This window comes from Stegodyphus dumicola, chromosome X1, assembly GCF_044657685.1.
Source record: "Stegodyphus dumicola isolate Sdum_Otavi_A_Nest chromosome X1, ASM4465768v1".
NCBI classification, from domain to species: Eukaryota; Metazoa; Arthropoda; class Arachnida; order Araneae; family Eresidae; genus Stegodyphus; species Stegodyphus dumicola.
The window spans coordinates 185,129,053-185,141,934 of NC_140780.1; the positions used below are offsets into that span (position 1 = coordinate 185,129,053).

At 32.8% G+C, this 12,882-nt stretch overlaps 1 protein-coding gene and 1 pseudogene across 2 annotated transcripts in view; one reads left to right on the forward strand and one right to left on the reverse strand.

Annotated features, from left to right (window-relative positions):
• LOC118199402 (eukaryotic translation initiation factor 2 subunit 2-like) overlaps positions 1-12,882 on the forward strand; it is a 187,904-nt gene that overhangs the window by 133,253 nt on the left and 41,769 nt on the right. For both annotated transcript variants that reach the window (XR_015038742.1, XM_085808454.1), the window contains exon 7: positions 8,276-8,332. Coding sequence is in view for 1 of the 2 variants with exons in the window: in XM_085808454.1 (XP_085664580.1) it covers positions 8,276-8,332 (57 nt within the window). In the remaining variant the exon portion in view is untranslated. The remainder of the gene's footprint in view (positions 1-8,275; positions 8,333-12,882) is intronic.
• On the reverse strand, positions 82-3,968 carry LOC146993364 (uncharacterized; annotated as a pseudogene).

Sequence of the window (12,882 nt, forward strand, 5' to 3'; positions counted from 1 at the left end):
ATTTGGAAAGAAAATGATTTAGCATACTATGGAAAGTTGTACATAGAAAGGGGCACAAAGGATCAGCCGTATTAAATGACTTTAGAAAGAGATGTAGAACTCCTGCAACAGAAATAAAAAAATTGCCAAAAGTAGCTTATCTTTAACAGCGGCTCTCAGTATTTTAACTGACACAGTTTTTGGTAGTTGGATGATTCTAGATATTTTTTCACATGATGAAAAATAATCAATAGCGCTCTCAGCTACAGGTATGTTTTCATACCATCTTACTTCACAAAACTTTAGCGGAAATGTCGTACAGTTAGTGATGGCAATATAGTCTGCTCGCTGAGCAGGACTGTCTTTAAATACTCTATGCATATTTTAAAATAATGCACTTAAATTCCAGTAAGTAGCTTTATGGCCAGCTCTAAAGGCACCATGAACAACATGCAAACCACAGGACCCAATATCTAATCTCTGGCAGGCATGATTATTTGCTAAATTTTCTTTCTAATCTCTGAGGAATTTAAGATTGACATTTGGTCCATCTATTGATACTTGCAGCAATTTCTTTTCATTTAGTTTTGAGGTTCCCTCAAATAAACTTCTCAGAAGGTCATTGGCTAATGCATGTCCCAAAAAAATTGGTGTGAGGTATCTTGTACTGACTTCATTCCTCACACTGTCGCAAAATCTAACAAAGAGGTCCATTTGACCTCTCTGGACAATTCTATTTAACGCTTCATCGAAGCAAATTACAAATTCAGTGTTCTTAAGATCAGAAATGAGCATCTTTTTGAAGTATAGAGCTAAACCATATGACACTAAATACGACATTTTTGTACGTCTTAGGGTCTTAGCTTTATTGCTGTCATCAAACATTTTCTGGAACAGAACAGCAGCATCATTAAATGCATCATAAGAAACATGTGAAGAAACAAGTTTCATAGCCCACAGTAATTCCGCTGCTAAAGCTTTGTCCTTAGTTATGAAGGAGTTTAAATTTGATGATTCAGCAACTAGTGCCGAAGACTGCTATGTTTCAGAACTGTTTTTGATAAAGGTTTTACAATTGGGTGCCCCTTGTTTTTTGGCGATTCTTTTTAGACGCCAAGATTGGTGCCAGGAAGGCACAATTTCAAGATGGCTGCTACACAAAACCAAAATAAGAAGTCAAAGAATTTCACAAACTTTCTGTCCATGTACACATCAATCTGTTTTCACTTAAAAAAAAACATCCTAGGATTGCACAAACTAGACATTGTGCACTGCCTTAAATTTGTCCATGTACACATCAAACTATTTTCATTTATATAAAATCAGGAAGCTAAAACAAAGTTAAAACTATCATGGTAACCAGAAGTGAGGTTTCATCAGCAAAATTTAAAAAAATAATTGTCGCTAATCGAAGGGGGCACCCAATTCTTCACTAGAGCCCTGTTTATCTATGGAGAAATAATTTTTTAAGTTTTATGATTTCATCTTCATAAAAATGATTTTCTTATGTTTTACACTGTCTATGTGGCTTGTGATTGCTTTCCTTCCCATGTTACTAAGCATGATATTTTTTTTGGCAAAACGTGCATCTTGCCATGTTAGAAGCTCCTTTGATAGGTTGCAACCATGGACTTCACTGAGGATTGAGATTAGAATCTGCCCAATCTGGATTAAAAAATGCCTTTTTTTCAGACATTTTGAAGCTAAAAAAAGAAAGAAATCTATTTAATATTTTAAAATAAATTCAGGCATTTAATACTAATTTAGCAACATACATAAGTTAAAAATATGTGCACTAAATTTTGTAATGGTGTGTTATAATACTGCCAGAATTAGTTTCACGAGTATGCCATAGAAAACTGCCTATAATTTGGAAGTATTAACAAATAAGAAATAAATTTAGAAAGAAAAAGGAACATTAAATGACATGAATAACATTTAAATAAAGTTAATTAATTGAAGATTAAAAGTGAATTACAATAATTAATGTTATTTTGCCGAATATAGTTATATTGAATTTATTTATTTATTTATTTTTTTTGTTTAATTTACTGCAAAATAAAAAGGCCTTTATAAAAAAGAAAAATGTTTAAAAGATTTTGTTTTGTATGAGCATGGGGGAAGGGCACAGCAAAATTGGAAATTTCAAGGAAAAGCAGGATTGATTACTTATTTTTACTATTACTTTTATTAGTATATAAAAAAAGAGGGGACAAACATTTTAATATTTAATGTTAGTTTCTGAATTTGCTGTTTTATCGCTGTTTATTTCTCAAAAATAAATTTTAAATGAGAATTATTTAAAAATCGAATTTAAAACCGAATTCAGAACAACAAAACAGGGGGGGGAAAGAAAATTTTGCCATTTACAAAACTAAGTCAATTTTTTTAATGACATTTGTAAAGTATCAGCTTTTTTTTGCGTAATTTCGAAGTCCAATAATCATAATATATACATGCCACCAACAATGTTGAAAAGCTTAACAGTTCAATTTGATTTGTTTAATATTGCACAAAATACAATTCAAAAAGCAACAATTTAAACTTCTTTTAACTTTAATAATGCACTGCATGAATTCTTTTCATTTTAACAATCAAATACAATAGAGTGTTAAATAAACATACATTAAAAATAGTTAATAAGATGTAACAGATTACAAAATTTAACTTACCAGACTTTTTAACTGAAAACAGAAAACCGAGCTCTCTTAACCACAAAGCAGAAATTCAACTCTTTCTTTCGTTCCACATGCGCATGCGATTAATTGTGCGAGCCCCTGAATTCAAGAGGTTACTGGAAACAGAGATACTGGAAACTTTCTTTGCCTTTCTGAAAGGCAATCTGATTGGCGCTGCAAAAATTGGCTCTAGCTGCCCGGATGACGTGCACGCAATACATAATTCCCCAAGAACGTGATCGCTTTCAACATTGGCATGAAAATCGCTTTTTGGGGTATCACCATTATGAAATTCCCTGATTTTTTCTGACTTTTTTGGTCAATTTTCGATTTCTCTGACTTTTTCTGCTTTTCCAGGTAGCATGGCAACCCTGGAATGCTCAATATTTTGCAGTTATGAAGTTAATATACCTCTTTCAAAGTTGAGTTGTTGGGTCTTCTCCGGAGGATGTAAGCATGCTGCAATGCGTCTCCCCAAAGCATCCCACACATGTTCGATGGGATTTAAATCTGGAGAGTATGCTGGCCAATCCATTCGAGTGATATCTTCACCAGTAGCTCGTCAACAGCAAGAGGCCGTACGTTGTCATCCATAAAAATTAAGTCTGGGCCAATGGCACCTCGGAACAGACGCACATGGGGAAGGAGTACCTGCTCACAATAGCGATCCCCGGTTACAGACCCTCTGTCGAAAACGTGGAGTTTAGTTCGCCCGTTCAGCATAATGCCTCCCCAGACAAGAATCCAGGACCACCGTTACGGTGTCTTTCCTTGATGTTACTGGGATAAACCCTACCTCTCTCCAAATCAAAGCGCGTTGAGAATCGCTTCTGGTACTGAACTGACTCTCATCCGTAAAGAGGACACGACTCCATTGATCAGTTGTCCAGTTTTTGTGCTCTTTGCACCACTGTAAACTGGGGCGTTGGTGGGCAACTTTCAACGGGAGGCAGCGTTCAGGACGGCGGGCGAATAGGTTCCCTTTGTGAAGGTGTCTGGCCACAGTAAACCGCGACACTTGTCGCCTCGTTGCTGTACAGAGTTGCTGAGCAGTGGTGCTTGCTGAGTGTTGTTGGCCTCTTTTCACCTGCAGGACGCTATATCAGTCATCCCCTGCAGTTGTCGTTATCGGGTGGCCACACCAACCTTTCTAACAGCTGTACCTGTGGTTTGGAACACTTTCCAAGTGCACAAAATGACACTTTTGTTGACTCCGAACTCTGCAGCTACACTGGTGACAGTACGCTCCTCGTCCAGCTTTCCAGTCATTCTTCCATGTGTGAAGTCGTTCGGGTGATTTCTACTAGCCATATGTCATGAACTGACTCACTGGCACTTGCAGCGAATATGTTGAATTGCGTCTCCGTCCTTCCTTTTATTCTACTGTTGAGCTGTGCATGCCGACATCACGCGTTTTGTGTACGCTCACATCGCCTCTGACATTTCGATCCTGATATTTGCATATGCATGACACGTGTTCGTTGTATTGATCTCCAGACCTCCTTTTCTGCAATTTCATGGCTATCTGCTAAATTTTTACATTGTTGCTTAAGTTTTGCACACCAGTTTATATTCTTTCTGAAAAGCATTTAATTGGAAGTTGGTACCTGTCAGCTCTGCATATGTGATCTTTAAATATGAGAGTTACAAAAAAATTCAAGTTGCACTGCAGAAAAGTTTGCTAGATTTTGAATACAAAACTATGAAAAGTAAACGGGGATCATTTTGCATAATTAAAAAAATAAGTTATTAATGGTAACCCAGTTATTTTGTGGTTATTTTGGTGAGAAATTGGATAGTTTAGAATTTTTCAACTGTAGTTTTAAAAATTTTGCTTTAGAAACATCCGTATTTTTCCGAGAATCATCTGTAGAATAAGGAATGTTTTCGGCCATAAACAATGTTGAATGCTCTAATGATTATGAAAATAAAAATAACATTTTATTAAAGTAATGAGGTAAAAAAATCTGCTAAAAAGAATCTGAATTTAATTTGAATCAGAGAATACCAGAGTATGTGTTTTACTCTTTTGTATTGAGGAAGTAAAGGTAGTTACAATACCCTGATGAAGTGTATGTACTTAGTGTTTGTTTACAGCAAGTCAAAAACTGCAATGGTGTATATTGCACTGATTCTGCAAAAACTTTTTTCATGCTTCTGAAGAATTACCCTCAAAATTGATAGAGCTTCATTCAAAATGTATGCAAAATCAAGGTTTCCTTTTCTGTCCTAATTTTAAATTCTGCCCTGATATGTTTCTCTTCCATTTCTTCCCACTTGAGAGAATTCTAAAATCCAGCTTTTCGAGGATTTCTATCATTTTCATTAAAGAAATACAAACTAAGTTATCTGTAGATAGCTTTTTTTCTAGAGCACATTCATAAATATTGCAGTTACTTTCCTTTGTATACAGATGGGTCAAAAGCAGCTATTCATTGGAATAGCCTTTATAATTGGAAACCGTATGGAGGAAAAATAAGCTGCATTAAATTTCAGTTATTGACTTCAGAATTATGCTTTGCCCTCTCATAGATATTTAAGCTATGCCAAAAAAACTTTATACTGACTCGTATAGTGCATTTAAAGCTCTAGAAGCGTTTTTTTGATATGCAGAACTCTAAGCAATGAAATTCTAAAACTACATTTGAATTTAACCACTTGTGGGTACCATATTCTTCAGCGATAGTTTTCTCGACAAGTTAGGGATAAGGAGGCAAACTGGCAGGAACCACAATAAAGTCTATTTAGAAATTCTCTACTTGGTTCCTTCCTTTTATGCTCCCCATTCACAAGAGCAGATTCGACCGGTAGTGAAAACTGGTTCTTCCAACGTGTCCCATTCACACGGCGACAGCATTAACTGCTTCTTCGAATTCAGAGGTAGAACATTCCTACCTCTCGAGAGCAGGGCAAATGGGGAGATTTCCCATACTGCACTGCGCGATTGCGCGGTTCACTTAATTTTAACAAACAACATGGCTGACGTGCAACTGACTGCACGGCTGGACTGTCAGTGAAACATTGATTAAAAAAAAAAACAGCATTGGTAGATATCTGAGGATGCGATATCATCCAAAAAAATTACATAGAACCGTACGAAAATACGGAAATTTGTAAACAAGTATGGACAGTATTATCTGATGCAGGGTATTCCAGAAATACTTTTCAAATTAAATCTAAAGACGTGCTTCGATTCATGAAGATACCGGCTTCAACTCGACAAGGGGACTAAATACCTTTTGAATGATTTTTTTTATTTAAGAACTTCTATCTACTTTTTATGAAGTTATTATGTGGTTTCTCTTCTTCTTTTAATCATTTGGTCTTGTATATGAATTATTAAATGGTTGCCAGTATTTTTTTAATTAAAATTTTTGGAAGAAAAGTTTAACAATTAAAATGTCATTTTTCTCCAACAATTTTTAATGATTTCCCCCATTTTTTCTTATTCTTTTATTAGAAAGTTCTGAATAACTTAAAGGATCGATTTTTCAATTAATGAGTTAGTTTCTGAGAAAAAATAAAAACACACTTTTATGCAAAAACTTCGAAACAAATATAATGTGAATTACATTTCCACTTCAAATGATTTTTCTTTTCAGTATTTTTCAACACCCATCCTTGTTTCCATATAGTAATTCTATAATTTTAATTAAGCGGTAAAAATATCAAATAATTTAGGCAATATTAAGTTTTCGGATTTGAAATAAAAGGATTTATCGAAAGCTGTGTATATGGTCATAAAATCATTTCAAATTTCTAAGAATTTTAGTACTGAATTTCATTACATATATACATATAAAATAAAACCTAGTGCTATTCAAATGGTTAATATAATCATAAATTACAAGCTTTTATTTATAATCTTCATAAAACACAGTCAAAACAATTTTAACAGATGAATTAATTCTGGTATATTTTTTAAAATGTTTATAATCAATATTAAAACATTAATATTATTAATTTGTAGTTTGATTCATGTTTTTAAAAAGGAAAGTTTGAAATTTTAGCAGCCACAAAACATTTTATTTAAAACCGCTCAGCACCATATGTGGTTTCTCTTCTTCTTTTAATCATTTGGTCTCGTATATAAATTGCATTTTAAATTAATTTAGGTGTATTTTAAGTAATTAAAAGAGCTCTAGTGGCATTCTATAGCAATAGTAAACAATATCAAAAAAGATGCAAGTAAACGTTAGAAATCCGCCAATCTGATTTGCATTTGTGACATCATTAATTGCTCACAATGTCTTTATGTGTTAAGGGAAGGAAGACGATATGCATATGAACCGGTCGTGAAGGCGAAAGTGCTTCATATCCCCGTTTCTCCCTAATACAAAGGGTGGTGTTGCGAAAGAGCAGGGCTCTTGTGATATAAGCATGATCATGAAGGGCAAAACCATAAATAAATGGCAGCTGCTATGACATGTTCAAGTCAATAACAAGACGTGTCAGACCTAGAGTGTGAGATTGGAAGGAACCATAGAAGAGAACCTTGTAGAAACTAGAGGAAGAAGGCACGTTCTTTTATCTCACCTTACAATTTGTCAGTCTCATCTTTTCCTTAATTATTTCCTGAAAGTAAAGGACGAACCTATCTGCTCATATTGTAAAGCTGCTCTGTCAGTGCAACTTATTTTAATTGAATGCCATTATTTTAATGGAGTGTTTAATGTTACTCTTGAGTAAGATTTAACACTTTAATTGAGCAAGAGTTAATTTTTAATATATTTAAATATTTAAAAGAAACTTTTTTATTTCAAAGTTTTAAATGTTCTTAAACTACCTTGGTGTATTTTACATGTTTTGTATGCATGAAGATTTTACCCATGTCTATTGTTTACAGCTGGTCTATTTTATGCATCACTTCATACCATGCACCGCTGTTTATTAGTCTATATGACCTTAGTTGGTGTTGTCATTTTGTTTTGATTCCTTTTCATAATAACATTTCTTAATTATCACCAGTATATTATTTTAATTGGTTTTAGAATTTTACTTCTTTGTTAAAGATGATGATGTCACTTCACCATGTTTGGTGCATCTTCTATGATGTGCTATAGTAATTTTACCATCTTTCATTTTTATAAAAACTGAATTGTGTTAAAGCAAATAGATTGCAGTATTTTTTTGAATAATACATATATTCTCAGGTAACTCATGATTCATATTGAAGAGGAAATGAAGAGCATATTTTTCTTAAATTATTCAGTGCATTTAAAAAATTTGTTGGTTAAAGTTATTTCTTCAATTTTTTGTATAATTTTCATACTTTATTTTTTTATTTGAGTTTACTGTACATAACTTGGAAAAATGTTTATCATCATATTTAGTAGTTTGTTGTTAGAGGGGGGGGAATTTTAATTAACTAAGGTAAAATATTATGCTATGAGCATGTTTAGACTAACTAGAATCAACTGTGTTAGATATTTGCAAATGTAGTTAATATAAATAAAGGATATAAGTTCATAATGTATTACTTTTAATGTCTTGTAGTTAGTTCTGTATAAATATTGAATAACTTTATGAAAATTCAAACTGTATGCATAACTTCCAGTTTACATTATTGAATTGCTTAGTAATTTTCTATTAAAATATGTATAAAAATTAATTTTTAGGGTTCACAGACAACCAAGACATTTGCAAGCCTTTCTTTTAGCAGAATTGGGTACAAGGTAAGTGACTGTATAAATGTTTCAATCTCTATAGTTGATGCTGCAAATGTTTTAGTAGTCATTGATTACCAAATTATTCAAGAAAATGATTTCATCAGATCAATTTCTACCCACTTGCTTTGAGATCACAGTTTCATAAGCTGAGTTATTTCCCTTCATAGTGTGATTTTTGCACTGTCCTACCATTTAGCAAATTAGTGATAAAAGCTCTTGAAATAGTTGGCTTTATAGCCTGAAACCATTTTAGAAATGCCTTTTCAGCATCTCTGTATTTTCTTTTTTGCACTTCCTTGAGACATTTGCCTTTTTTATAAGCTTTTCATTAATTATAATTTTTTGTTTAATTAAACTGGAGGATGCTACTTGAGAAACTCACTGTTTAAATGTAGTTTTCATTCCGCTGTAGTTACCAGAAACATAAAAATCTTTTAACAGTCCTTTTCTCTTTTTTACTGGGCATTTTCAGTATGTTACAAGCTAAGTGCACAACAAATTAAAAAAAAAATGCCTCTTCCTGTTTTTATAACTTTCTGTGAACATGATATATTTTGTCAAGCGGGGATAGTTTTAATGTTGAAAAGATGTGATACAGAGTTGCACTTCATCCTCCGAGCAGCTGATATTTTCATTTACAGTGCTTCTAGAATGGTGGTTCTGAACCTTTTTTTGCCTCATGCACCACTTTTGCCATTGCTAGTCAGTCATCCCCTGCCTTTCTAAACTTTGGAAAAATAATATTTAAATTTATTTTTTAATGTGTTTTATAAATTAAACCAGTGAAACTCGCTTCTTACTTTATTGTAGGAAGAAATAAGTGTTTTAGGAAAATCATAAATTATCTTACAGATGCTTATAAAAAAAGAGAGAGAGAGAGAGAAAAGAAAGAATGCAAAGAAAGGAGCCTTACGGATATCAAATGTAACTCAAATTTGCTTCATGGGAAATCTATTAATTGAAGGAATTTGTTAGATGTATATTTAATATTTGCATTTCTTTTTTTCTTTGCATCATTTATTTTCTCACTGTTTAATTTTATGTTATGATTTTTACAATAATCTTGTTGCTGGCAACATGCATTATTTTACTATTGAGTTTGTGTGAATGGCAACAGTTGTTCATATTTAGGTTTCGGTAGAATAGCGTTCTTAGCCGTACCATTCTGCAGGCAATTTTTCGTAAGAATATTTCATGTTTTAGAATATCAATAAAATTTTTGTACAAGGCTGATGCTTTTTATTTCAAGGCAACTAGAATTAATTGAATGAGATTATCACTTTTATCAGTACAGTCATTAAGACTAGGTCATCCTTTCTGCTTCGCTGAAAACATTAATACCTGATCTAATTTTTGCAATAGTGTTTTCTTTTACAACATGCGAGATAAAGAAGAGCAAGGTAATTCAGTTTCACTATCTGGTGTTTCTTCTGTTATTCCCACTTCTTCCCACTGCTTAGTATTTCGCAAACTTCATATTGGTTTTCAAATTTAAGTCATTTGACTGTATTATTTAGTATTTTAGTAGCTAAATTAAAAACTTCTTGCAAGCTCACATGGTTTTCAAGCCATGGCAAGTTTACATGAAAGTGACTTTCATCATTAATTGTGTTTAAGAAATGTTCTCTTGCAGCTTCATGCAATTTTTCTTCTCAGAAAGTTCTAAAATAGCTTACATTAAACAGTTCTAAACAGTTAAAATTCTTTTAGCTTTACAGAAGTAGCATGATTTATGAAAACCTGAACAAAATACAGAATTATTTTCTTTTGTAGTTGAAATCAAAGAATACACCGATAGAATTGATGGAGGTTTATCCTGACTTTTAAAATCAGTACCTTTTGAGCTGTAACTTAAAGATGCTTGGTTTGTTCCAAAAACATTTACTGGCTGTAGATACTCTCTCTTCTTCCTCTATTTCATCAAGTAAAAAATAAGTAACCCATCTAAATCCATTCAATAGGAGAAATCTTTTATCATTTGATCACCGTCTCTCTCATGTGTTTCAAACTCTGTGCACTTTCAATTTAAAACTCTGATGCTTGAAGAGTTTCATTAAATGATGATTCTACTAGTAGTCACAACATTGTGGCATATTTATTTCTCACAAAGCCGAGAATTTCTAAGGCATGCATGAAGTTTCGATTTCAAACTATCATATAATTTCCACAAAGAAAACTTTTTTAAAATTTTTCTCTGAGACTAACGAAAGTAAATCTCTAACATACACTTCTATCAGGATGGCTTTTTGACTGGAACACACTTGTAATAGCTCAAAAGCTTTGCTATAACTTTCACCACACAGTGGGAAACTCTTAATACCTCAGCACACGATCCAGTTTCAGGGTTCGTGGTGGTCTTTACAAGTGCTTATAAGTCCTTATGTTTGAAAATAAAAGCCCTTATAGGTGCTTACTTTTTCTCTAAAGCACTTATTTTTTACTTTTAGTGCTTTTGTTTTTTTTAGCGCATGTACATATTTTCCCCGTACGAAAGCCAAAACTAAATAAACAACTTTTCTTCCTTATATGGAATGTCCGATGTTGAATCATACGCCCAGAAATAGCTTTCCGCCCCTTTCTCTGCATTAACATAACCTTAGGTACAAGCGAGTACAGACAATTGTTCTATCGGTCAAAGAATTGCGAAAGAGGTAGAAAATTCCGGTACATTCCATATTCTTTTGCTCCCACCCAATACTACACACTTTTGAATTTTTATCAAGATTTTAATAATTTACATTCTCTTTCCACATGGTCAGTTCATATTCACATTTATTATGATCGTTATGCTTATATTATGAGCATATGTATGAGTATTTGTAATAATATATTTGCAGTAACTGCTGAAGTATAGATAAACTTCAAAAATGGGTGTGCCTTAACACAGATTAGTTTTCTAAGGATTAATGTTTGGGAATGGTGTAAATAAAGTGAAAGTAATCGAATAGTCAAAAATTGTTTTGGCAGTGCGTTATACAGTACGGAAGTTGGGGGTTCTCCCCTTTCTCTACAAAATCTCGAATATTGAAACCGTTGCAGTTCGCAGCAAAGCAAGCAATGGACTTTTTTTGGGGGTCACTTTCCAGCGTGGATTGAATAGGACTAACAGTTCTGCAGTCTACCAAGCGAAGAATGATTCTATTCCAGAAATTTAATGCAGACTGTTCAAAATTAGAATGAAAAACACCCCAGAGTGGTAAATCTCTTTATTAATCAATATAATAGGCAGGGATATCGCACGGAGCATGATGTGTCCTGCTCAGTGATAAATATGCCACATGAGCGCAAGACGGTGAAAACTGGACGAAGCAAAGGGACTTTTTGCTTTATTTAGTAACTTATTATCCGAATACCGGCAGCAGTTCGTTCTTTTACTGTGCTTGCTAAGCAGATTATTTTTCAGTGTCATTGGGCTATTTTTTATATGATGCACATAGCAAAATGTCAAAACCGTTATTTAGCTGAAAAATTTAAAGAATGGCTACAATCTAACCCCCTTCCTTTTTTTACTAGTTATGCTCAACTATCTGGAATTTTCAGATATTCAGCAATTTCCAAGTATGCCGGTTATTTAAGCTTCTACTGTTAAAGGATGATTGCATGAAGCAACTTTCAGTCTCCTCCTGATTTCAGAAAAGATCATTTTTTTTTTATTTACTTAAATTACTTTCCTTGCAATATCTGTTAAGGGAAAACTGTTATACAATAAAAATTTAGAAAATGTTCAGAATTTTGATTCAAGTTAAATTATTTAAATATTAATATGAGTGGAAAAATAAATTGTTTTTTTTTAGGCACGAAGCGAATATAATAAATATGGCTTATTATTATTTATTTTCTCTATTTTGAACCGAAATTTCTTCATTAAATCTTGTAATATAATTTAGCTCTGCATAGTTTTTTATTCTTTCATTGTAAACTAGTCCTGTAAATTGAAATGGTATTTCCCATGGTTCAGTAATGCTCATTCTCTCTTCATAAATACTGTATTTCTCATATTTTAAATTACAAGTCTAATTTTTCTTTTAAGGTTATGCAGTTGTGTATAAAGTAATTAGACAGGTGCTTATTTCATTCCCCTTAAATATGCTTGAAAAATTCTTATAGGTGCTTATTTTTTAAACTAAAATGTGGCTACGAACCCTATGTTTCCATTGATTGCAGTAAATATGCAAATTTGTCATGATTGTCTAAACTTGGATTACTGTATGTATTCTTTGATTGCCCCCCAAACCCAAATAAATTTGTAATATTACCATCAAACTGTGACAACTTTTAGACTTTTAGATATAAATATCAGACTCATCAATTTCTCTATTCACTGCATCTTCATTTTCTTCAGAACAAAATAATTCACATCTATCTCCTAGCATGTGTGTAACTATCTCTAACATCAGTTTCACTTTCTGTTTCAGCAACTTTAATTTGAAAAGCTAAAACACTTTCTACCTTTTTGTAATCGTTTAACATTTTAGTAAATAATCTTCTAAACTGAGTATGCTTATCTTTCAATGCATCCCTGATAAATAAAATTAAAACAAAGCCAAATGTAATTC